At 44.5% G+C, this 27,088-nt stretch overlaps 1 protein-coding gene across 4 annotated transcripts in view; it reads left to right on the forward strand.

Annotated features, from left to right (window-relative positions):
- The window catches only part of JADE1 (jade family PHD finger 1), a 64,877-nt gene that overhangs the window by 15,385 nt on the left and 22,404 nt on the right, over positions 1 to 27,088 (forward strand). For 2 of the 4 annotated variants that reach the window (XM_032147178.2, XM_058436755.1), the window contains exons 2-5: positions 6,837 to 6,914; positions 18,291 to 18,376; positions 21,713 to 21,870; positions 24,304 to 24,491. In XM_032147178.2, the coding sequence (XP_032003069.1) occupies positions 6,863 to 6,914; positions 18,291 to 18,376; positions 21,713 to 21,870; positions 24,304 to 24,491 (484 nt within the window). In that variant the 5' untranslated portion in view covers positions 6,837 to 6,862. Of the gene's footprint in view, positions 1 to 6,832; positions 6,915 to 11,574; positions 11,647 to 15,913; positions 16,010 to 18,290; positions 18,377 to 21,712; positions 21,871 to 24,303; positions 24,492 to 27,088 lie in introns of those variants that run through there. The other 2 variants (XM_058436754.1, XM_032147203.2) reach the window with 2 other exon arrangements.

Below are 27,088 nucleotides of genomic sequence, written 5' to 3' on the forward strand. Positions count from 1 at the left end.
GAGTTTATGGCCTGATAAATGGGCCCTGTTCCACCACAGAGGTAAGTAATTCTAGTAACTGGACAGTTTGTTTTCCTCAAATCAGTCCTTGTTTCCCAGGAATAGCATTGAATAAACATCCTCAAATTCTTAATTACCTCACTCTTTTTTTGTTTCTTTTTTCGAGACAGAGTCTTGCTATATTGCCCGGGCTGGAGTGCAGTGGTATGATCTTGACTCACTGCAACCCCTGCCTCCCGGGTTCCAGCGATTGTCCTGCCTCAGCCTCTCAAGTAGCTGGAACAACAGGAATACACCACCAAACCTGGCTAACTTTTTGTGTTTTTAGTAGAGATGGGGTTTCACCATGTTGCTAGGCTGGTCTTAAACTCCTGGCCTCAAGTGATATGCCTGCCTCGGCCTCCCCAAGTGCCTGGATTACAGGCGTGAGCCACTGTGCCCAGCCCTCTTATTCTTCTGTAAAAGTCCTTCTCTGCTTGTCCATGAGGTTCTCATTCTTAGAATCATCACATCAGTCATGACCACGCCCAGGTCACTGAACTTAGTTCACTCAAATTCCTGAGCCACCCTAGGGATGGGTGCCTTCACATAGTGGCTCCTCTCAATCTATTGCATGCAGATTTTTCCCAGTTTCAGTAAGAGGAATGTACATTTCAAGGTTTTCAGGTGCCTTGCTGTCTCACGTGCATGTGAGCAGTAATCTGGTGACTTTTATAGCACTTAACCACACTGAAGCCACTTGTCTGGTTATTTGATGTTTCCTCCAAGTAGACTGTGTGCTTCTGCCATGCAGACATTCCATATCTTGTTCACCATATCTCTGACATCTACCTTGATAAAATTTTCCTCAAATTATTATGTTAGCTAATGTACTGCATTTTAACCCACATGACAGAAGGGATCCAAGGAGAGAGTGATCTGCATATAATCTAAATAGGGGTTTGGGCCAGTGGGTAAAGCATGTGTTTGCATTTCCTGAGGAGATGGTTCTCCAGCAGCTGTCACAGATGCTCAGTTGTCTTGGTGCATCTCTTCATGCAGTGAGTGGAGTAGAGACACCAGAGGATTGTTAAGTAACTGGTCCAGCCAGGGTCTTTGGCCAGTGGCCTTTCCTGGCAGTGTTCTGTTTTTAATTTTACTTCCTAGGTATTCTTCCTCTTTTTGGGCAAACTCCCAAATGCCCACTAACTAGCTCTTTTGTCTCTGTAGCTATTATGTTTCTTGTGGCAAGTGGACACTCCAGGCTCCGATAAGCTGGATGACTTTGCATCAGTTTTGAGGAAATGTAGACAGAATGTCAGGGTGAGCCATGTCGACTGGATCCAGAGTTCTGAGGGCATCTATTGTAGCCACGCTGAGAGGCCTTGTTTCTGACCAGTCTGAGTTGGATTCAATCTCTGTACCCTACTGCAAGGTCTCATTGCAGTGTTCTCTATACCTACCATCATGGTTCCCCTTCTCTGTTATGTCTTTTTTTTTTTTTTTTTTTTGAAACAGAGTTTCACTCTTGGCACCCAGGCTGGAGTGCAGTGGCACACGCTCAGCTCACTGCAACCTCCACCTCCTGGGTTCAAGTGATTTTCCTGCTTCAGCCTCCTGAGTAGCTGGGACTACAGGCATGCACCACCACGCCTGGCTAATTTTTGTGTTTTTGTTTTTTTTTTTTTTTTTTTTCAGTAGAGATGGGGTTTTCCCATGTTGGCCAGGCTTGTCTCGAACTCCTGACTTCAGATAATACACCTGCCTCAGCCTCCCAAAGTGTTGAGATTACAGGCATGAGCCACTGCACCTGGCCCTCTGTTATGTTTATTTCATATTTGACTTGAGAGAATCTGTTCTCCAGAAATTACTGTAATCTTTAGAGACACACACATGAAACATTTAAGTCATGATGCAAGGCAGTAGTTGATTGAATACTGACAAAGACTCCTTTAGTCACACTCCTCTGGTCCTCCGAGTGAATGGGCACTACCTTGGGCTTCTCTTTGTATTATTGTTGAATCCAGTTGAAGCAAAAATCCTGTTAAAATCAGTTTAGGGAAAATTCTTCACCTGAGTATCTGACCACTCTGTCCTCTCTTATCCTGGCCTGTCTTCAAGAATAATCCTATCAAATTAGTTTAGCCATAAACCCCTTATCCTTGATATTTCTGTTTAGTATTCTCCTATCCACTGGCCCCACCCTCCTCCTTGGTTATAAATCACCTCTGTTGGAATCTGAGTTGGGTTCAATCTCCATCCCCCACTGCAAGATCCCATTGCAGTGTTCCCTGTACCTACCACCGTGGTCCCCCTTGAGTAAAATCTGCTTTACCATTTCTAACAAGTGTCATGAGTAATTTTTTTCAATGATGCTATTAAGGTAACTGCATTGAAAAGCAAGGTGAAAAAGTTGTAAAAGAGGAAGAAAGTTGAACTGAGCAGTACAGAATATAAGTATTTGGAGTTGCAGTGGTCAGTGGCTTTGAGCTGAGCCCCAGAAAAGAGGTGGGATTAGGATAGGGAGCAAGAAGCAACAGGAGCAGCATTAGCAGAGAATGAGAACTGAAAGAAAGCAGAGTGTTCAGGGAAGAAGCCTGGCCCAACCAGTGCAAGCTCTGGGTTTTGGGGCTTGCTAGAACAGATGCCTGAGTAAAGCTGTGAGAAGTCAGAAAACTTCATTTTTGGCTGGACAGTTTGGACTTAGACCTATTTGTAATGTGGAATGGAGGGAGAGATCTGGATATAGTATTTTGATGAGGTTGCCTCATGGGGTGTAATTAATTTGTTGTTGTAATAATTGGAAGTGGGAAGAAATCATAGTTTGGAGAATAGGTGTTTAAAGCTTTCTAGGTACAAGTAGTTGAAGGACAAACCCACAGGGCATATGGGGACTTCAGAAGAGTCATAACATTATGAATCAGTAAACCTTGGCAATTGGCTATAAGGTGAGAATGGATGTGTATGAAGATGCTACCCAGAGTAATATGCTGTGTTACACATATGTTGGTACGTATGGTGCTCTGCCCCAAACATGCTCCTTTTTCTGGCTACCACCTCTTTGTTCTTCAGGACTCAGCTCAGTCTTACCAGCCTCCTCTGACTCTTATCCACCTTGTGTATTCCTGTAGAACTGTGCGTTTACCACTGTCAGGCACAAACAGTAGTGAATTTCTGTTGTTTTCCTGTCTGCTCAACTAGGCCAGAAGCTCTATGAGGTCAGGGATAGTAATTTTTTTCATCCAGCACCTCCTAATATATGAGATATTCAAATGTTTGTCGGCTGCATTATGTGCCATCATATCTTCTTGCTACTTTGGGGTGTTGTGAGTAGCCATTTTAATTGATTATTACTTACCCTACTACCGTCTAGATAGTAACTAGCCATTGCCCTGAGAGTCAGGAAAGGTGATGATGCAGATGCTGGCTTTTTTAGTGGGGCAGATGTTTGCAGCATACAACCACTGTATTGTGCAGCTTAAAGAGAGTAACATGTGTTTTGATTTTCTCATACAGTAAGTAATCCTGGGTGAGATAAATCAGCTTGATGTCAAGGTTTAAGTACTTTAGAGCCACAGAGGAGGAAATTCTGCTGAGCACTAACCCCCATTACTGTGCCAAGTTCCCTGGAGAAGCAAATACAGCACTCTCAAACCCTCATTACGCAAGATCTTCAGGGTGGATGAAAATGGATTTCATTAGAAAGAAAATACTATTTTTACTCTTCTTTTACTTGAATAATTTTGCTTAAGAGAGTATTTATGTGTGTTTAGGTGCATCACTGTATTTTGGCCAATGCTCGTGTTCTTTATTTAGTGACTGTTGAAGTGCTTCCTCAGGGAGTTGTGTTTGAAAGCTGGAAAGTAAGCATTTTGATTCAAAAAGATTCTTAAAAGCTACTCTATTAGGTAAATCTAATTTTTAAATTTTTTTATAGAGATAGGGGTCTCCCTATGTTGCCCACTCTGGTCTCAACTCCTAGGTTCAAGCAGTCCTCCTGCCCAGGCGTCCCAAAGTGCTAGGATTGCACGTGTGAGCCACCGCGACCAGCCTAGTACCAATTTTTTTAGCACTCTTTTGTAATATTGGCTTTGGGGAGCTGAAGCTGTTAGGAGTGAGTGGTCTTCTGCCTTTCCCTTTTCCCTTTTACCTCTTGCTGGATCCTGAGGGGACCCAGAGGTGCATTCTCTAGAAGGTTGGAGAGCTTAGCTGTCTGCAGTTGGTGTTTTTGGCACACACAGGGCAGAGAAAACAGTCGAATAGGGAGTGGGCCACTGGTGTTTCTTGGTTATGGAACCTGAGGGCTGGAGTGGGCTTGTCCCAGGCCAAGTTGCAGATTGCCTGGTTATGGGTGGGTGGGGCTTTTGGAAAAGGGATGGAGTGGGTTTTCGGACTTGACTATGCCTACAGCATGAAACCCCAGCTTGTAAAGCGTGTCCATAATATAGCTCATGACCCATACTGATCAGGACTCATGTTCAGGCTTTCTCTTGGTACATCATTTTAATGGCTTTTGAAGAATCAATTGATAAAAACTTTAACTGGGTGAGTTTCTCAGGAAGAAAATATAAAATATTGCAATTATAGATTAGGGACCTAAATATTTGGATGAATTGTGTAGATCCATTTTTTAAGTGTAGTGTAGGAAAAACTTTTCATCTACTTTTTTAGGTTCAGTTCATGCGAGTCTGAATTAAATGACAGAAGACATTACAGGAGAAAAGGCAAACAAACTTCACTGATGCTGATATTTTTATGTGCCAGGTGGGGGTAAAGGGAAGGAGACTTCACTGAAGAGAAAAAACCCAAAAAAAGTTAGACCTGAAGGCTTATATACAGTTTTAACAGAGGGTGATAAATTGTGAAGTGACTAGTCAAAGAAAAAGGGAGTTTAGGCTTTTTTGACTGCTCATTTATAGGCCTTTTTAGAGTGGAGCTTTGGTTTTTTAAAATTGCTTTCTTGTTCTATCACAGTGGTTCTCCACATTTTTCTTTTTTTTTTCGAGACGGAATCTCACTGTGTCGCATAGGCTGGAGTGCAATGGTGTGATCTCCACTCATTACAACCTCCGCCTCCCGGGTTTAAGTGATTCTCCTGCTTGAGCCTCCTGAGTAGCTGGGATTACAGACATGCGCCACCATGCACGGCTAATTTTTGTATTTTTAGTAGAGACAGGGTTTCACCGTGTGTTGGTCAGGCTGGTCTCAAACTCCTGACCTCGCGATCTGCCCGCCTCGGCCTCCCAAAGTGCAGGGATTACAGGTGTGAGCCACTGCACCCAGCCCGGTTTTCCACATTTTTTTCTCCACACCATTCCTATGTGCCGCACTTCTATTGTTTGTGTGTGTGTGTGTGTGCGTGTGCGTGTATGTATGTTGAGACAGGGTCTTTGTCGCCCAGGCTGGAGTGCAGTGGTGTGATCTCAGCTCACTGCAACCTCCGCCTCCCGAGTTCAAGCAATTCTCCTGCCTCAGCCTCCTAAGTAGCTGGGATTACAGACACCCGCCACCACGCCCGGCTAATTTTTATATTTTTAGTAGAGACGGAGTTTCACCATGTTGGCCAGGCTGGTCTTGAACTCCTGACCTCAAGTGATCCTCCCGTCTTTGCCTCCCAAAGTGCTGGGATTACAGGGGTGAACCACCATGCCCAGCCACACTTGCATTGTTAACACCACATCATACATATTGTGATTCCCAATGCAGAGGAGATTGGGATGTACTTTTCTGAGAGGGTGGAAGGGTAGGTAGGTGATGGACTACCATACTTTTTCTGACTTGAAAAAGCTCCCTTTCCTCTTTAGGATTCATTGAACTGACAGATCAGTGCCCTGAAGATGTCAGGTTGATCAGTAATTTTAATTTGGAAAAGCTTTTTGTATTTGTTTAGAGAGCCGCCCTGTGTGAATATAACCGTGAGATCATCTGTATAAGTTCATTACTGGCCATTCCGTCTCAGTTCACTGCCTTCTTACCTAAATGCAGTCTTTCTCATACTTGAGGGTAGTGCTAGAATTCTGTTATCATCAGCTACCTGGGAGGAGTTGGCCAGATGCGCTGGGTCTTTGTACAAACTGACTTCTTATTTTGGCTGGATTTGGTTGTATTTGTCCTGAAGGGAGCTGAGGTGGAGTGGAGTGGAAACAGTGCTGGATTTGGAATTAGAAGCTCCATTCCCACAATGTGACCTTGGGGAAGTTGCTGCTTAACCTTTCTTGGCTTTAGTTTCTTAATGTGAAAGGGAGGGGTCTGGATCAAAATTGTACAATGTCTGTGGTTCCTTCTTATTCCACCTGTGGGGTTGGAGATGGCTGGAGGAGACATTTGCATTCCCATTACCCCATTTGTTTTGTTTCTTTCGGCTTTTAGGGTTATTTTAGTAAAATTTGCCTGAGAAACATAATCATGCCCAGTGCAGTGTAAATATTCACACATCCAGGCACAACCCCACCCCACCCCCCACATGTACGCATAAAATATGAATCTGTCTGTAGTGAGGAAGCACAGTACAGTGTTCATTGCTGTGGATTTTTTTCTGCAGTGCTTGCTGCCAGTCAGCTAAAGATTCCTGGAGTAGTTATAGTAATAATGTCACAGGAATATAGAAAGAAACCTGGCATCTTTGGGAGACCTACTGATACGTGACTTCTCCACCCCTCCCCCTCCTTTTTTAACCTGGTCTGTTAATGATTGCACCTAATTATGTATCTTTGGTCTTTTTACTGTTTACAATTCAAATGCTACTTAAAGCCTTTTGTTTGCTTTTGTTTGCTGTAAATCCTGGGCTGCCATCTGAAGCACAACTTGATGATTGTGTATTATCATCTTGGGTTAAGTGCTGTCTCATTGCTTTGCAGGCTGCCTGCTGTTTCCCGGGGAGATCATGAAACGAGGTCGCCTTCCCAGCAGCAGTGAGGATTCTGACGACAATGGCAGTAAGTCCTGCTTTGTTGTTCTTGGAGCCTACCAGGGTTTGGGTCAGGGTAAAAACATGATTTTTTAATGTAATGCTTTAAATAGCTGAGGCCCGTTGCATATCAGGCAGGTCAGAGAAAGCCAAAGCCTGGAGAAACATACCTGAGTGTGATACTGCAGGTCTGTAACCAGATCTTACTGGGTAAGGTTGACTGCAGGCAAGCATTCCTGAGGCTTCCTATTTGTTATCCTGGGAGGAATAATCCAGTTCCAAGAGTCACTGGTGTGTCTGGTTTTCCTAAACATCATTTATGGTACTTCGCAGTTGCGCTTTATGAAAGCGGAACTTAATTAAAGCCAGGTAATCATTAACTGGTTCAACTCAATACAAGGGGAGGTTGAAGACTGCCTAGTGTGATGTGAAAATTAAGTACAGGTTCTTAATAGGTCGAAAGTCCCTGCTCTTCACTTGGTTTTAATGTGACTATATTGAATACTACTGCTGTCTGTATCTCAGCTCTCTGGCAACTTCATATTTTCACAGTGCAGCTGAGAACCAGAAGTTAGTTGGCTTCCAGGCAGTCAAAATAAATATCACACAGTGTCTGTGTATTGAGAAGCTAACAGACTACTCAGAGAAGAGCTCCCCTCAGATAACAGAGGGAAATTTTGAACCTAGCACAGTGCCTGAGCTCTAGCCCATTAGCTTATGTTTTACATTACAAATTAAACCCAGGACACCTTGAAAGAATGTGTGATGGGAAAGGAGCTGGGCCTGCTTTCAAGGAACTCTGCTTTAGACATATGTAAGAAGAGCTCTGATGTGAAAGTCATCAGGGCAGTAATAGAGATGTCTTTTTGATGCACTGTGGAAACAGATACAGATACAGATTCAGAGGAGGGGAGGGCAGGGAAACCTGCAGAGGAGATGAAGGTTGTGTAGATCCTTAAGGATGAAATACTCTTTAGGCAAATAGGGTTATTTTCAGTTTTCTGTGCTCTTAAGTTTTCAGCAAGTTAAAAGCTGCACATTAGAAAGCAAGGCTTTGCTGCTGTAGGAGCCACCCTGTTCAGAAGAGGGGACCAGGAACATGAAAAACAGAACTCAATGTAGTATTTCGGTTGGTGTGCTTGGCACAGGCATGGGGCTTTTGGGGAGGAGAATTGGCCGTTAAGGGAGAGTGTCAGGTGTGAAGGGCTTGCAATGAGGACCTCTAAGGAATTGAGAGTTTTAGGGTTGACTGCTGATGTTTGCAGCAGGAGAGAAGTGAACTAGTTGAGAGAGAGTGTAGGGGCTCCAGAGGGAAAGACCTTTCCTCTTATTTCAGAGAAAGGTATTAAAGGTCTGTTTCCAAGTGCAGGCAGGTAAAGCCACCTGTCCGAGCCTTTGGGATGCCACCTTCCGAACTTCTGAGGCGCTTGTTGTTTCATAACCCTGCCTACCTGTTTTCTAATGTTTATAGTTTTAGGCATTTTACTCCTTGAGGCAAAAACATCATTTGGGATTTCTTCTCTGCCCCTGTGTGGCGCCTATCAAAGTGTCTTCGTGAGTTATAAGTACTCCATAAATGCTGCTTGCTTGAGTACATAATTTTGTCCTACATTAATTAAAAAAAAAAAGTCTTGCCTGGCCCGGTGGCTCACGCCTGTATTCCCAGCACTTTGGGAGGTCGAGGCGGGTGGATCACAAGGTCAAGAGATTGAGACCATCTTGGCCAACATGGTGAAACCCCGTCTCTACTAAAAATTAGCTGGGCATGATGGTGCATGCCTGTAGTCCAGCTACTCGGGAGGCTGAGGCAGGAGAATCGCTTGAACCCAGGAGGCAGAGGTTGCAGTGAGCCGAGATCACGGCCCCTGTACTCCAGCCTGGCGACAGAGCGAGACTCCATCTTGAAAAAAAAGTCTTGCTTTTAGGGTGAGAATTAGTCAGAAGACTGCTTGGTGGATTACCTCCATATAAAGATAATGCCCAATAAAAGCTTAAGAGCCCTATTTAAATATTTTTCTTGGCATTGAGCATCAGGTGTATGCTCACTCTGTCTGCTCTCGTCACTGCTTCTCTTCTTGGGAGAGCTATGTTAGAAAAGTTTCTCCTGGATGTTCTCTCCGATTTAGAGCCTTCTCTTTTCTGGACTAGCATTGTCCCATAGGATGAGAATGTTCTAATCTAGTGCAACTGAGGAGCTGAATTTTAAACTTTTACTTCATTTTAATGAATTAAAAAATTTGAAGACACATGTGGCTAGTGTCCACTGTGTTGGACGGTGTAGTTCTGGACCTTGGCTTAGTTTAGTCCCTTTCAGTTGTCCAGAGGCTCCTAGTAGCCCAGAAGGCCTCATATTAGTCAGCTCAGGGTGCTACAAAAAAGTACCACAGTCCCTGCTAGTTTAAAGCAACAGAAATTTGTTTTCTCACAGTTCTGGAGACTGGAAGTCCAAGGTACTGGCAGGTGTGGTTTCTTCTGAGGCCTCTCATGGTTTGCAGATGGACTTCTTCTCACTGTGTTCTTACTTGGCCTTTCCTTTGCACAGGCATCCCTGGTGTGCCTCGGTGTGACTAAATTGGATTATGGCCCACCCTATTAGCCTCGTTTTAACTCAGTCACCCCTTTCAAGGCCCTGTCTCCAAATATAGTCACATTCTGAGATTGGAGGTTAGGGCTTCAAAGTACTCATTTGGGGATGGGGGTACAATTCAGCCCATAAAAGCCCTAGAAGACCAAATATTTCTTTTTTTTTTGAGACGGAGTCTTTGCTCTGTCGCCCAGGCTGGAGTGCAGTGTGGCATGATCTCGGCTCACTGCAAGCTCTGCCTCCTGGGTTCACACCATTCTGCTGCCTCAGCCTCCGAGTAGCTAGGACTACAGGTGCCTGCCACCGCTCCTGGCTACTTTTTTGTATTTTTTAGTAGAGACAGGGTTTCATCGTGTTAGCCAGGATGGTCTTGATCTCCTGACTTCGTGATCTGCCCGCCTTCTGCCTCCTAAAGTGCTGGGATTACAGGTGTGAGCCACCGCGCCTGGCCAAATATTTCATCTAAAATATATATGTTCAGGACGGGCACGGTGGCTTATGACTGTAATCCCGACACTTAGGGAGGCTGAGCTGGGAGGATTGCTTGAGCCCAGGAATTGGAGACCAGCCTGGGCAACAAAGTGAGAACCCATCTCTATTAAAAAAAAAAAAAAAAAATTCCACCTAGAACTCTGGTTAGAAAGGAAGGAGGAAGAGAGTGTCCACAGTCCCCACCAAAAGTGTGTCTGTCAAGTCACAAGTCTGTACTGGCCTCTGTCAAGAAGCTGGGGATGGAGAATTAAGGTAAATATTTATAGGTTACCAAAGGGTTAGCCTAGGCTAAACATGGAAATCTGGTGGTGGAGGAGAGGAATGATAGTTGCTAGTAGAAGGTTGACTGTCCTTTTGTCATACAGCTGGTTCAATATAAAGTATATGTTGATGCTTTACAGCCATGCTGTCAGTCCACGCTCAATGATTTGATAAGGTGGATGATGGTAGTGGTAAACGCAGAGTTCTCATTAAGAACCCCTGGGATGCCAGGCTTAGAAAAAGATGCACATACTCATTGTCATGGAATACACACCCCTTTCCATCCTCTCTGAAGGCAGCCGGTTCACAGCCTCTGCCACCAACTCACTCATTTGCATTGGAGCCTTCCTTTTGTATGTAACTGGGTGGCCTGCATCGTGGGGTGTGCCTCCTGTCCCTGCATTCAGGTCCACAAAATGAGCCCTACTTGGGTTAACTACCCATACCCTGCCTTCCTTCAGCCGGCCCTGTGCATTTGGAAAGTTCTGCTTACAAGAAAGACAGGGTCTATGCGGTGGCCACACCTCAGCCTCTCCAGCTTGCAGGCCTGACAGAATTTTGGCAGCACTTCCCAGCCCAGTGCACACCATGTCCAAGTGAAGGAGAGGCAGCTGCAGACGTCAGCATGGGGCTGCAGCATGAGCCACAGCCATGGCTGGGACTTGCTGGCCTCTGGTCTGGAGCCCTTTGCCTTGTTTTCTGGCCTGGTCCAGAGGAATACCAGTGTCGTATTTACAGTTGGGGACGGACAGGCATTTTCTGTGCCAGGTGCAAGCCCTTATATAGCTGCAGTCATAGTTGAAGCCTTTCTCCAGGTGCTCTGGAGGCCCAGCCCTGCAGTTGGATGGAGTAATGTTGGGGTGTTTGCAGGCAGCATCTGCAATTGCTGGGCTTCTGGGACTAGGTGGCTCAGCCAGTCTCTGAAGTTACACATTGCGCCAGAGCGTGGCAAGGGGAAACAAGTCCTTAATTTTCTGCTTTCCAGCCCAGGATCCTGTCCTTAGGATTTGGCACATGTGGGAATGGGGTCCACTAACTACTTTCAGTACAGTTGATCCTTGAACAACTCCCCCTACCCTGCAAATCAAAATTCTTTGTATAACTTTTGACTCCCAAAAGTTTAACTAATGATAGCCTACTGTTGACCCGAAGCCTTACTGATAACATAAATCAACATATTTTATATGTCATATGTATTATATACTGTATTTTTACAATAAAGTAAGCTAGAGAAAATATTAAGAACATCATAAAGAAGAGGAAATATATATGTATATATATAAAATATACTATTCAGTGAGTGAAAGTAGATAATCATAAAGGTCTTCAACTTCATCTTCATGTTGAGTAGGTAGAAGAGGAGAAGGAGGAAGAGAAGGCATTGGTCTTGCTGTCTTAGGGGTGGCAGAGAGAAAAATCTCACGTAAGTGAACCGGGCAGTTAAAACCCGTGTTGTTCAAGAGTCAACTATATTTCTAAAACCTAAAGGACATTTCATGTTATCTTCAGTAAACCTGTAGAGGCTAATTTAAACATCAAGTATCCTTGTTTTTATCAGGAATTATATATTATTGTTTATCTCAGGCCAATAGTAGCTCTGATCAGCACTGTTTTTTGTTTTTGAGATGGAGTCTCGCTCTGTTGCCCAGGCTGGAGTACAGTGGCATGATCTTAGCTCACTGCAACCTCTGCCTCCCAGGTTCAAGTGATTTTCCTGCATCAGCCCCCCTGAGTATGATCAGCATCTTTATATATATGTAGCAAATGGTGTTTTTGTTGGTTTTGGTTGTTTTTAAAATTTGGTGTCTCAAAGGTCCAAAGGGAGATTGGTCTCATTCCTTACTTCACAAAGAATGATAGAAGTGTGCTGATACTGTTAAGATTTTCCTAAAGTTATAGAGCAGGACTTCTTATTCTTGTCTGACTTCCTTAAATTTCAGAGATTTGTTGACTTTCTGTGGGAAGAAGGTCTGGAGCCAGGCTCCATGTGGGCCCTCTCTGGTCGCCCTGTTTCTACACCTGAGCTAGGGTGGAAGCAGTCTGTCTCCCCACCTATCAGAGCCAGGCTCTGCCCCATCACCTGTGATAAGGAATGGGCAGAAAGGAAGCCAACTGAAATTTAAAATTAGTAATTTTCCCACTGACTTGTACTTGGACCTCAGCAGAAATGGTGGGTGAGTGTCAAATGTTTGTGTGTCAGTTGGTTGAAGGCCTAAGTGTATTTAAGTATGTTGAAACATTTCTGGGCCAGTTCTTTGAATGTATGTATGATGCCTTTGTTTGTTGGAAGTGGAAGTGAGTTGGGCTATAGAGCTGGGCTACGCTGGGGTAAAAAACTATGGCAGGTATAGGGTCAGCCACTGGTCTAAATGACAGTTATATCAGATGCTTGTCTTCTATCATGCAGCTAAAACAAATAAACAGTAACTAGATTACATTTCCCTAATTTGAGATGAGAATTAACACAGCATTGCTTTACTCTAGTACAAGGCTAGCTTGGCTTTTAAGTAACTCATAGATGGATTTGTCAGGTCTGTGTGCCCTTGCTGTGACACCAGACTGCTGGACTCGATACATGCCAGTTTTAAGCATCTTACTTTGTTAAGCTGGTTTAACACCCCTAAAGACAGATACCAGCATATTATTTAGTGTCCAGATCAGTGACTGAGACAGGATGACCACCGTTTGATGAGTGGCAAGGTTCATTCATAGTTTGCATTTTGTGGTGCAGCGAACACGAAGACTGCCATTCATTCTAATTTCTTTTTTTTTTTTTTGGGACGGAGTCTCGCTCTGTCACCCAGGCTGGAGTGCAGTGGCGCGATCTCGGCTCACTGCAAGCTCCGCCTCCTGGGTTCACGCCATTCTCCTGCCTCAGCCTCTCTGAGTAGCTGGGACTACAGGTGCCCACCACCACGCCCGGCTAATTTTTTTGTATTTTTAGTAGAGACGGGGTTTCACCGTGGTCTCGATCTCCTGACCTCATGATCCGCCTGCCTCGGCCTCCCAAAGTGCTGGGATTACAAGCGTGAGCCACGGCGCCCGGCCATTCATTCTAATTTCTGAAACTTTCGTGCATGGCACAACACGAGAAGCTTATCACACACCAGCTACCAAATGTGGAAGGTGTGTGCAGTATGTGTTAGATTTACTCTTGAGGTTTTCCTTATTTTAGATCTAGGGCAAGACAGCATGGCTATTTTTAATATTTCAAAGGGGAGTGAGTGTTGGAGATGTCTGTATAATAGGACCTGAAAGAACGTTATGCCCAGGCAGTGTCCATGGTCATGGTGCTACGAACTCTGAGCCTTTTATAACTTTATATTAACCCAAAGGATTCTGTTTTAATGGAAGTTGGGGATATTAAAAACAAGACAGTGTTTTTCCCCACTCAGTCTTTCCCATGTTTAACATGAGGTAATGTAATATAGAATTGTTTTTAACAGTGTATGTCAAGAATTTTAAGTCATTTAAATTTGTCAGCAAAGTGAACTTAACTTTGGGTAATAATTTTACCTTGTGAATGGCAGTAAAATACTTTTAGACATTATTAGCAGATTTTTAGAGTTCCTAACTCCTTTCCTGAAAGCGAAAAGAAAGTAAAACAAAATTGTACTCATCATATGCTTAAATTAGTTTGTCGTTAAATATCAGCACTCTGGAAACAAACAAAATGCAAACCAACCCTGCGTAATCTTACCACGCAGTTTTTAACAATAGCAAGCACACCGTTTTTAATAAGTGCGTGATGTTTTGCTGTAGTATAAATCACTGACTCCTGGTCTTTTTAGTATTTAAAATATTCTAATTTCTGGTTTGACCCCACTGTCCCACCCCCAATATTTTCCAGAAAGTGTTTATAAATTTTGTTTTAATTAAAAAGGAGTGTTAATTATTTTGATTTTAATAATATTCTGGTAGCTTCCTGACCTCCTGGGAGTGTCTGGGGAGAGCCTGGCTGTAGGGAAAGGTGTTGGTGTAGCAATGTCAAGACACTCCCTTTGAGTCTGTAGCCTGTGGCCTTCCGTGAATGTTTCTGTAGATGTAGGTGCATTCCAAGCAGGAAACAGTGGCTCCACAAATCTATCTTTAAATGTATTATTGCTTTATTTTCCTTGAGCTCAAAAGCATATCTTCTATTAGGTGAAACAGGAGTAAATTCTTAGTGCCTGCCACCTTCAGTTCATGGGTTACAGTGATGGTTAGAGCATGATTGACTGTCCTCAACAATGACACTTAAAAAAAAAATTATCTACTTTTCAAAGAAATATTGAGAATCTGCTGTGTTCACAGCACTGACTAACTTAGCTATGCTCTATGTTGTAAATTCTGCGTCTTATACCAATGGCTCTTGATAGATTAACTTTTTGATACAATAAGAAAATGAGAAGGAATAGATCATCAACAAATACCTGCTCCTGGACATGGAAGGCAGAGCAGTTCCCTCGGGTTTACAACCCCCTCCCAGATTCTCACTTGGTTCATCAGCAAAGTCTAGGTTTTATACAGACCAGTTGTGTAAAGTAAAATAGAATTTTTTTCCCCTTACTGTTAATGGATGGTATCTCAGTGACAAATGTTTAATAGCTTTATTGAGAAATAATTGACATACAGTGAGCCTCTGAGCCTCATATATTTGAATTGTGTACTTTGATACGTTTTGACATGTTTACACCCATGAAATCACTGAAATCAAGATAATCCTTCCCTCCCACTTCTCTCTAGTCTTCCACTGATCTACTTTCTGTCACTATAGATTAGTTTGCATTTCTAGAGTTGTATGTAAATGGAATAATACAATATGGACTCTTTTTTTTTGGTCTGGCTTCTTTCACTCAGGAGAATTACTTCAGCATTCATTCATGTTTGCATGTATCAGTACCTTTTTATTGCTGGATGGTGTTCCACTGTATGGATATACCAGAGTTTTTTCATTCACAGTCTGTTGGTGGATGATTAGGTTGTTTCTGATTTTTGGCTTTTCTAAATAAGCTGCTAAGAGCATTCCTTATGCCAGTGACAATTTAAATTTAGTTTCTTTACCAGTCTTTCCCTATCTGCAAAGTGAGTTTAATAGGATTAATTTTGCTTTTCCGTCTTCTGTATTGTATCAACACTAGGTAAATTAAGAGGAAAAGGAACAGACTATTTTTGGGTGGACTAGAGTTTCTCTTGGTTATTACTATTGGATACCAAATATGTAGCATCTTTGTATATCTGTTTATAAAAGCAAATGTGGTGTACACAGCAATTTTCAGGATTTATGAAAGCAGTCCTAGGAAAAGCTTTCAAATGAGTGTCATTATTTGGGTTGTGTTGTATGCCAGCAAAGCTGCAAGCTTCCTGGGAACCTTGGAAACTACTTGGGAGGGATCCTGGCAGATCCTCAAGAAGAGACAAGAGGGTCAGAAAACCTGAGAATGAACGAATTTGTTGTTTCTGCTTTAACTCTGAAAGTATTTGACTCTGAAGACCCTCTTCTCCCCACTTCATGTTAATTTTTAAAGTATAGCAATGGAGTGATTCTCTAAATTTCTGGCTTTGTTAGAGGTTATCATTTATAACCTTTTCCATAGTAATTCAAAGCAGAGGAGGACCATCCCTTTTTGTTCTGCTTCTCTTCCCTTCCCCAAACGTTCTGATAATTCCATCCAGACACTGCGTGTGCTTTTCCTCGTCTCTTCTTTCAGGCTGTGGACCGGCTGGAGGATGGCCTCCAGGACAACAGAGAGAAAAAGAGGCCTCTTTATAGACCCTAGGAGCCACCCAGCCATCTTCATCTCCAGGTTCCTAACTCGGCATCTGTCTTCCTTTTTTCCAGTAATGACCAGATTTAGAACTTTTGCAGGTTGGGCTCACCCCAGTGTGCCCAGAATATTTCTTTCAGTGTGGGAGTGAAATATTCTTGTTCATTTAGAGTGTAAAGAGGCACACTTAGAATTTTTTTAAAGAAGAATTTTCTAAAACATTTACTGAAATGCCATGGGGCCACCAGCAGGAGCTCCAGTTCTGCTGATTGTGCTGGCGGAACAGCAGTCAGTCAGTTGACCTAGTAATGAGCCTCAGAACTGGTGCTCAAGGGTAGTGCCGACGTTGTCCCTGTCAGGGAAGCATGGCAATCCCATTTGGTCTTGGTCATCGCAAATCTGATGATAGGCTTACGTGCAGAATCTATTTCTTAAGGTCTTAAGGGTGCTTTGATTCTCTGTTCCCGTCTCTGGAATCTGTAGAGATAAGAGCTTCCTGTCTGAGTGACAAATGATTTCACTGGCAGAATGGCAGTTAACCTTAAGCTTTTGGCTTTTATTTTTCTGGATTTTGTTAATTTCTGGAAAATGGTACAGTAGGTGTTTAGGATTGGGGTGATGATTATTAAAAATAGGAGGTGGAGGTGAATTATCAGAAAGTTGGACAAATACTACATGTGGGTGTTAGGGTTGTTTCAGATCTCTAGCAGCAGTATGGCACCCACAAATGGAAGGTTTTGCACTTAAGTTGTCTTTGTAACAAATTAACAGGAGGTAGAGGCAGAGATGGAGAAGAGAGGCTGGAATTATTGGGAAGTTGAATTAACCTAGCCATTGATTGTGTCCTGAATGAGAGGAGTCTAGGATGACTCTTAGATTTCTGACGTCAAGTAGATATGGTGGTAATAATCATCAAAGTAGGAATGTAAGAGGCAGAACAGGTTTGGGTAAAACGTTGAGCTCAGTTTTTATAATGCTGAGTTGACAGATCTAAGGAATACCTTAGGGTTGATGTCTTATGTGAAGGTGAAACTGGATCTGGAGCTTGAGGGGGAGGTTAGTCTGGGACTGTAGGTCTGGCAGGTTCCTCTGGGTGTGCTGGGTAAGACTGTGGACATGGGTGAGCGCCCCCTGGGGAGAACATTTGAAGCAAGAAAAGAGCAAAGAGTTCAGGAGAAACCCATGCTGATGGGGTACATGGAGAAGAGGAACCCACAGAGTGGAAAGAGAATTGCCACTGAGGCTGAGGGAGTATTTCAGGCAGGATGGAGTTGTTGGTGCTGAGAAGTGTCAGGGCAGAGAAGAGCTCAGACTTGGCGGCAATTGGGAGACCCTGTTAGGCAGCAGTTAGGTACCATGTTCTGGGGGAGGCCAGATAATAGGAGTAGACCCCCTTTGGAAGAAAGGCAGAGAACAGAGCCAGTTGGCATTTTCATGGGAAAGTGGAGCAAATTTTAAAGGTTATTTGGCAATTGGCCCCTTAGTCTTCACTAAGTTTGTTTACCTACCGTCCTCCCTTCTTACGGCACTATACTAGCTATTTACTACACCATAGGCCTGAGGTTCCCTGTCTAGGGATTGCTAAGTGTTTATGCCTTGTAGAGTGAAACCTTTTTTTAAAAAAGTGTTTTAGAAAGCTTCCTGAAAACTCAATTAGATGTTTTTTCTTTTCTTTTTTTTTTTTTTTTGACAGAGTCTCACTCTGTCCCCCAGGCTGGAGTGCAGTGATGCAGTCTTGGCTCACTGCAGCCTCTGCCTCCTAGGTTCAAGCAATTCTCCTGCCTTGGCTTCCCAAGTAGGTGGGATTACAGGCGCCTGCCACCACGCAAAGCTAATTTTTGTATTTTTAGTAGAGGTGGGGTTTCACCAAGTTGGCCAGGCTGGTCTTGAATTCCTGACCTCAGGTGGTCCACCTGCCTTGGCTTCCCAAAGTGCTGGGATTACAGGCATGAGCCGCCACCCCTGGCCTGATATTTTTTCAGTTTGTATTTAGCAGCATGAGACTTTGAACCTCTTCAGTGCAGGCTTATGGGTGAAGACTGCACCTGCATGGTGTTCTTAAAGTCCTCTCTTCTGTTGGGTGTGGTCCTTGATACAGCATCCCTGCACAGAATGAGCACATTAGGCCTGCTCATGAGAGATGAGAGTTAAATAAGTGATGGAAGTGGAAAAGCTCTGTGAGAGCCAAGACGGCATCACAGGTGGTCTCATGGTGCGTGCTGAGGTGAGCCTGGGATGAGATTGGGTAAGAAAACCCCTGAGAACACTCAGTGACCCCTGCAGTTTCTAATGGTTCTTATTTGGATATTTGTTTCTTTAGGCCTCTCAACTACTTGGTCCCAGAATTCCCGATCCCAGCACAGGAGAAGTTCCTGTTCCAGACATGAAGATCGAAAGCCTTCGGAGGTACTTCTTGAATGCTTGCCTGACAGTGCATGAATATATGCTGCCCCATATAACTAGTCGAGTGGTGTCTATTTGTGCAGTCCTGGGCAAATTATTCAAATCCTTGTGCCCCAGTTTCAAAATCTGTAAGATGGGGAGAACACAAGTGTCTACCTCATAGGATTGTTGTGAGGATTAAGTGGGTTAATACACATAGACTAATACATGCAAAGCATGTGAATAGTTGCTGGCACATAAAAAGTGCTCAGTAAATGTTAGTTATTATTATTAATTACATTCTTTTTTTCCTTTCCTGTTGCATCTTCGCTGGCTCCCAACAACTTTTCTTCCTCTGGCCAGGATATCAGCAGGTTCAGCTGCTGCCAAGTCACTGCCAGCCTCAAGTTAGTTTTAGCCATGAATTTGTGGCTTATTTGGCAACAACCAAAACTCTGGGAGTTTTGTTTTGGGGGTTATGCTGAAGGCTTTCCCCTTTCTTTCTCAATTTGTTTCTCATCTTATGTTTCCTCTGCTCCCTAACTTTTGTTATCTATCTATCTAAAGTTGCTTTTAGGTGCATTTCTTTCTGTTGGTCTTTGTTTAGGGGCCCTTATGAGGCCTGAGGTCTGTAAGACTTTTGCTAGGCTTTAAAGCATCGAAGAAAAAGCGTTTTATTTTATCACAGTTTTCAAGTGAGAAGGTTATAGGAAGTTTCTTTGGTTGAATGCTTTGCTTTGTGCTGCTTCTTATGGGATGAGTTCACAGACAGCCTCATCCTGTAATGGCAATGCAGAGGCAGATATTCCTCGGAGGAACTTCCTGGGCTCTAATAGGGAACGTCAGAAGGCTGCCCTGTTGTGGAGTGGAGGAGTTATTTGGTTGTGGAATAGCTTCCTCCATGAGGAAGTAGTTTACATCCTTTAGAATTGTGGAAAACCATCCCAGGAGGCACTTTAGCCTGAGATCAAATGTGCTTGGGAAGGTAGCCACTTCTTCCCCTTACTTTATTTCAGGCCTTTTTTCCTTTGAACCTTTAGTGCTCTCTTCCTTTTCTTTGCCAAGGAGTGTCTCTGCTGCTCTTTATTTCTTAATTCCTTGTGCTGTGTCTATAACCCCCAAAATACCTTTCTGATGTTCACACTAAACTCCTGTTACTTCAGCACAGGAATACAAGGGTGACTGAGGAGCTGTGACCTGGTGTGACTAGGGCTGGTCCCCAGTGGTGTGGTTCGAAACCTACTTCCAGCACTGACACCAAGCATGGAGGAGGGGGCCCAGCAGCATGGGTTGCTGTGCTGGCTTTGTCCCAGCCCCACATTTTGGTCCAGATGTTTTTCTCAACCCTGAGTCCAAACTATATGTATGGCACTGACATACTCTACCAGAGACTCCGGAGTTGAGTTGACGTCCATTTGAGGGCCTTTGTTTCAGTTCTTGACCGAGTCTTTGAGCAAAGGAATAGCAGGCTGCCTTTTTTTCATTTCATAGGCTTCAGTTTGATTTTCTTTCTTTTTTTGCAAACTCCTTTGTTTTTTATTTTTACCACTTAGTTGGAATATGTTTTTACCTGATTGGCTCTTGAAGGTATAGGCCCATCTCTTAGGTTTTAAAGTACTTTTCTCTTGGGGGCCAGGGAGTTGGTGTCCACTGGGCTGGGCACCTGCTTCAGCGGCTCTGTGCTTGAAGGGAAGGATCCTGGTATTACATGTGATTTTTGTGGGAGGTGCATGGCCTAGTTCTTGCTTGTTAATAGGTCTTTAGAAATGAAGAGTGGCATACTGGGGAATAGTCCGTATTGAAAATGACAGGCAGGAGAAATGGCCTCTTTATTCAGACACTGCCTCAGACTTTATTATGGTGAAGTTTATTAAAGTGATCACCAGCCTGAAAAGCCACCAGGAAAAACAAATATGGACCTATTAGCAGGCGTATGGTGTGAACTGTGCTTAGTAGCACAAGAAAGAACTCCCTGTCCTGAGAAAAGAGAGTTCAGCATTGTGACTTGTGTAAACAGACAGGGCAGCTTACAGATGCAAGCTTGCTCGATGCCAAACACAACTTTGGGCTGGTCCTGATGCCAAGGTCAGAGCTTTCTTATGCAGCCTTAGACACCAAGTGGACCAAGGACGAGGCTTGAGAGGGAGCCAGCTGTGCAGCCCTGGCTGGGAGGCGGTGTTGTGCTCCACCCCAGGGGCAGGCCTCATTGACCAAGGATGAATGCCACAGGCCCAGGAGTCTGCAGTGGCATAGGCACTGGGATGGCTGCCTTTCCTGTGGTTTCCTTCATTTGGCCTGTGATAAGGAATTGGGGAGCTCTCTTGGTAGAGGGGCACTGTTGGATCTGTCTGTTTTTGGCAGAGTGGGGAGAGGGTAGTGACTTTCTCTATTTCCTTTCCCCACAAATAACTCTTCCCAGGTAGAAGTTTTTCCAGGTGAAGTTGTGCAAACATGTTCTTTGCAGGCCCATCAACCCAGTGGCCTGTGGTTGCTTCTCTTCCAGATTTTTCTAGGCCAGCCCAGACCTTGACTTCACCAGCTACCATACCATAAACCTGGTGCCCTGGGAGGTGGGGCCTGGGTGGGGGCAGTCTCATTATAGAAGATGAGTCCCTGGCCAGGAGCAGTGGGTCATGCTTGTAATCCCAGCACTTTGGAAGGCTGAGGAAGGTAGATCATTTGAGGTCAGGAGTTTGAGACCAGCCTGGCCAACATGATGAAACCCTGTTTCTACTAAAAACACAAAAATTAGCTGGGCATGGTGGCATGCACCTGTAATCTCAGCTACTCGGGGGTGCTGAGGCAGGAGGATAGCTTGAACCTGGGAGGCAGAGGTTGCAGGGAGCCAAGATTGTGTCACTGCACTCCAGACTGGGCGACAGAGCAAGATTCCATCTCAAAAAAAAAAAAAAAAAAAAAAAAAAGGAGATGAGTCCCTGGCGGTTCTGGGTTTTGGCTTGAAGTTGTTATGTGGTTAGTGGAGTTATATTTCTAGAGCACCCTTGAGTGCAGTATCTCCCTTCAGAGATTTCAGGTACATGTTTTCAGCAGCCCTTTTGGTGAACTGAGAGACATTTTTCAGAGGCAGACAACAAGATTTTTTATTGTTTTTGTTGACGTTGTTGTGGACACTATGGACTGAGGGAGTGAGAGGGCAGTGTTCCCTCAGCACTGCCACTCCCCATGCCTGAGTGAGGTAAAAGGCACGTCAGGCAAAGTTTTTCTGTAATAGGTCAGGCTTGTTCTATGTTGATACAGTGATCTTGTTACATGGCAGCTCCATGGTTACATTGCAGCTGCCAGCACTCTGAATAAGAATGCAAATATCAAATGCCAGTGTCCCTTTCTCTTCCTTTCCAGGTGTTTAGGACAGACCTGATCACTGCCATGAAGTTGCATGACTCCTACCAGCTGAACCCGGATGAGTACTATGTATTGGCAGATCCATGGAGACAGGAATGGGAGAAAGGGGTCCAGGTGCCTGTGAGCCCAGGGACCATCCCTCAGCCTGTGGCCAGGTAGAGATGCCCTGAGGACAGAAGCCTCTCCACCCACCCTTGCTCTTCTTCTCTGACAGCAGGCATCTGAGAAGAGACAGTTTCTGTGGGAAGAGACAATGTCTGAGTTAGCAATAAAATATCATGAGGCCTCAAGTGGAAATAGAAATGCAGGAGCAACATACTTCAGGCATACAGGGTAGTGGTTTTGAGGGCCATGAGCCTCCAAACTTAACATTACAGCCACCACTGTGGGGAGTTGCTGCTGTCTTATGAGAGGAAGGCAAATTCCAAGACATCCTGGGAAGTGATGGGCTGGGGGAGGAAAATCTGGGTGTTCACACGTCTGCATCCTCTTTTCCTGCCCTCCGTATTCACTCTGGAGAGTGGCTCTCCTGGAGAGAAGCATCTGGCTTTGTTGGGAACTAGCACAGGCAGCTGCTCCGCCTACTGCGGTTGCCTCTGTCTTTGGAGGAGGACAGGTGTAAGGAGACCTGCCAGTTAGGGTTTGTGGAGAGGGGAGTTTTGGAGGGATTTATTTTGACTGGTCACATTGTTCTCGGGGTGCGTTCTCTGGATTTACTGACTTATCTTTAAAGATCCCTCAGGGTCGAGTCCCCGCCGACTCTCCTCACAGTCAGGTTGCAGCTGGTTTACTCATTTCCTCACTGTGCCTCTCTGTGCCACTTGGAGAGTCCTCTTAGGAGGGAGGCTTGAGTGCCCTCTGTGCTCAGTCGGCACCTGGCTTCTCCGCCATCATCAGTTCGCTGCTGCTTTGCGAAATAGTGTCTTTCTCCACGCTGAGTCACGACTGAACTTGCTTCCTGGCCCTCACCCACTTTGTGTCTCTTTTTTTGGGCACTTAAGATTATCAAATTTGGGTTGTCATTTTGGGATCTCTGGGGAGTCTATCCAGTAGTGACAAATGCCCCTGTCTTACTCAGGTTTAGGTGACCAATCAGGAGTGTCAGGATGGCCCCCACAGGCTAGAGTCGACCTGTGGAATGGAGTGGTCATGGGGCCCTGCGGGGCAGACCAGGTATCTGCCTCAGAGCCTGTGTCTGAGATGCAGCACCACCTGATTCAGCACTGGCAGCCCCAGTCCAGGAGTCACTTGCTGAATGCTTCACTTTCAGTGGGGAGCCGGGACAGAAGTGAGCATTAATATAGCTTGTGGAAGTTTTACAAGCTGTATTAAAGTTGGAGCCCTGAGCAAGTTGGATCCCTGCTCTTGGTTGAGTAGGAGAAATAAATCCCTTCAGTTTGTCCATGTCAGCGTCATGTAGATAAAATCACTCCCGTAATATAAGGGTGATGAAGGTACTCTGACAGACTCTGGGAAGCCTGTTGACAGTAATTTAAACTGCGGAAATGCATATGTGGAAGGACTTTGTTGAGGCCTGGGGCCTGTGATTAGGAAGATGGCCCTTTTTTGGTTCCAAGTCAGGAGTGATTTGCTCTTTTGCACATGCTGTCTTCTTTTGAGTGGGGTGAGTTGGAAAGCACCACTCCAGGTGTTAAAGGTCGGGGAGATTGTGTGGCAGTACCAGGAGGAGAAACTTGTGCTTTTGTTCCTGGGATCGTAGGTATATGTTGGGAGAGTCAGTCTCCTTCTTGGCTGGGACTCTGTTTCTTAGATTTGTTGGTAATTGCCGGGGTCTTATTTCCCTTTTTTTGTTTGTTTTTGAGACAGTCTCACTCTGTTGCCCAGGCTGGAGTGCAGTGGTGCAATCTTGGCTCACTACAACCTCCGCTTCCTGGGTTCAAGCAATTCTCCTGCCCCAGCCTCCCGAGTAGCTGGGGTTACAGGCGTGTGCCACCATACCTGGCTAATTTCTGTATTTTTAGTAGAGATAGGGTTTCACTGTGTTGGCCAGGCTGGTCACCTCAAATGATCCGCCTGCCTCGGCCTCCCAAAGTGCTGGGACTACAGGCTTGGGCCACCTTGCCCAGCCCAAGGCCTAATTTTCTTTTCCCTCTCTCCATCTTTTTTTTGTGAGGTGTGAGGGTTGGCGGGTTTCTCCCTCTGGTTCTCAGAGCCTGCTGTGCCTGCCCTGCCTGTGTGGTGCCCTGGTTCTAATGGCCTCCAGCAGGGATGGGCAGGTCTGGTTAAGGGAAAGTGATTTAATCACTAGCTCTTGAAATGTATGGGTCAGTGTGTTTTGGTGTTGGCTGCAGGCCAGAGTGGTCAGAGGTGGTGGGCAGGGCACAGCAGGGTCCCGGGAAGCAGATTTCGAAGGCTTCTGCAGTGTTTTCATTCATATCTATTGCCTGTTAGCAGGCTTTAACAACTTCTAGTTAAGGTTTTATTAGCAGTGACATTCAGGTTTTCAGCCTCTGGTGATGACCTGGGGCTCTGAGGGTTGGAAGAGGAACACACTTGGGGCCTTGTGGTACACTTCATTGTCTGTGGCTGAAAGGGTAACCTGGCTGCCTTGTTTTTTTGTTATCCAGGGTTGTGTCTGAAGAGAAATCCCTCATGTTCATCAGACCCAAGAAGTACATCGTGTCATCAGGCTCTGAGCCTCCTGAATTGGGCTATGTGGACATCCGGACGCTGGCTGACAGTGTGTGTCGCTATGACCTCAATGACATGGATGCTGCATGGCTGGAACTGACCAATGAAGAATTTAAGGAGATGGGTGAGAGACCATGTATTATATTATTTTATTAACCAATGATGAATAGAGACATATTTTAGGCAGGTAGGTGAGTAGCAGAAAGCTCCTTATTGCCAGTTGAAGGCAGCTCCATCATAGCTTCAGTCAGTGAGAATCGCAGCCCTGCCTTAGAGCTCAGCCTGTTTGGCTGTGTCAGATGTGCTGAGATGGATTCAGAGTGGAAGCAGGGCTCCTCGGCTCAGGCACCAGGGATTCCCATCCCCGCTCTGATCTAACTCCCTCATTCACTTACCTTAAGGAAACTGAAGTCCAGAGAAACTAAGTGACAAAAGGGCATGGTCCACAGTTACCTGCTCTAGTGTTTTTTTCCTGTGATGCCATTCAGGTTCCTCCTTTAGCCGTGGTTTGCTGCTTTTCTAAATGAACACTCTTCCAGGCATGCTCCCCGTTTCCAAGCACATCATGTGTGTTTTAACTTGAGCAATTTTCCTTATGTCATGCTGCAAACCTGGAGTTCTTTTTCCCTCCTGTTGATCTCTGTCCTGGCTTTCCTTCAGTGAAGCCTGACATTAGCTGAGTGCCCAGCCCTTCTCCACCTCTTTTCTGCAAGCTCATTTTCGTGTATGTAGACGTTGGAGCATCTCATGGTGTTGAGACTGGGATGGCATGTAGGTCTCATCTCACATGCCAGTCCTGATTGCTAAGGGTTGCCTTGAGGGTCTTGATGAACAAGACAATGGAGTCAAGTCTGGGCTCAGTGTGAAAAACTATGAGGATTAATTAGCTTTTGTGCTGTAGATACAGGGTGGGGAAGTGGTGGCAAGGGCTGCGTATTGTAATCTAGGACATAGTAAATAATCACAAGATCGGCCGGGCTTGTTGGCTCACGTCTGTAATCCCAGCACTTTGGGAAGCCGAGGTGGGCAGATCACCTGAGGTCAGGACTTCAAGACCAGCCTGGCAAACATGGTGAAACCCCGTCTCTACTAAAAATACAAAAAGACCTTTTCTTTTGCGTCTTTCCAGGGAACCTAGCATAGGGTTTGGCTTGCAGTAGATGCTTGTCCTGCCATTAGGCTCACCAGCCTGTTGAATGGGAGTGATAATGTAGACTGAGCTGAGCATGGTGTTGTTTTCTACTTGCTCAGTTACTCAGGTGTTTTTATAGACAAAATAGACTTCCTTCTTCTTGGTCCTGCTCAAGGTGGTTTTATGGCATGAGTTCAGGAGTTCTCAGAGATCTTTTGGAACTGAATACTAAATTTTAGCTTCAGAGATGATAGAGTTTCTGCTTTGTTGTAAACACATTATAAAGACCAGCGTAATGCACTTGACTGGAATCTAGGTGTCCTGTGTTAAGTCAGAGGACTCGGCCCAAAGACTCTTCGCATTTATGAATGGTTTAAATAATAAGAACTGGGCTAATCCATATTTGAAGATACTGCTGAATACATTGGCAGGATTAATTTTGTAATTTTATAACATAAACGGAATGCATGCTTAAAGATGTTTGTCTTAGCTGTTATTGGTCTTTTTTTTCTTTCTTTTTTGAGATGAAGTCTCGCTCTGTGGCCCAGGCTGGAGTGCAGGGGTGCAATCTCGGCTCACTGCAACCTCTACCTCCTGAGTTCAAGCGATTCTCCTGCCCCAGCCTCCCAAGTAGCTGGGATTATTGGCACCTGCCACCATGCCTGGCTAATTTTTGTATTTTTATTAGAGACAGGATTTCACCATATTGGCCAGGTTAGTCGTGAACTCCTGACCTCAAATGATCTACCTGCCTCAGTCTCCCAAAGTACTGGGATTATAGGCGTGAGCCACCGCGCCTGGTGTTTAGTCTTTTTTTGCATTTGGTTAACTATGTTTTTCAACCTTGTAGAAGTAAGAGGATGAGGAGGGATAAACCATTTAAAAATATTCGAGTGCCCAAAATGAAATCTGTTTTGAGAGAACTGTTTTACCTACCAAGAAAGGCAAATTTTAAAAAACATCCAAACCGTTATATGAAGGCATGGTTTTGAAGTCACGTGTTAGTTGTTATGTGTAATGAGTATAATGAAATGACTTACTCAACAACCTATGTATTTAATATCCTTGAATCCTTTTAAAATTTACCTTTTGCTTTTCCATTTACTACACTGCATCTTCACTACCTGACCATAGGAACATAACAGTTTCCTGGAAGACTCTCCCCTTTGAAGACTGTTTCTTAGAAGGATCTGATAAGCATTTAATAAAAAATTTTGGGGCCCTCAGGGATGGATGCATCGATGGGTTGATTGATTGATTGAGAACAGGGTCTTATGTCACTCAGGCTGGATCACAGTGGCACAGTCATGGCTCACTATAGCCCCAACCTCCTGGGCTCAAGCAGTTCTCCCACCACAGGCTCTCGAGTAGTTGGGACTACAGGTGTGTGCCACCACATCTGGCAAATTTTCATGTTTTTTGTAGAGATGGGGTTCCACTATGTTGCCCAGGCTGACCTTGAGCTCTTGGGCTCAGATGTGAGCCACCACACCTGGCCAGTGATTGGATTTATTTATTGTACTATTATTTATTCATTATACATTATTTTTAAGTATAAATAAACCAGTACTATTTTGTAATATTTATTA

Source organism: Hylobates moloch, unplaced genomic scaffold (genome assembly GCF_009828535.3).
Source record: "Hylobates moloch isolate HMO894 unplaced genomic scaffold, HMol_V3 SCAFFOLD_3, whole genome shotgun sequence".
NCBI lineage: Eukaryota > Metazoa > Chordata > Mammalia > Primates > Hylobatidae > Hylobates > Hylobates moloch.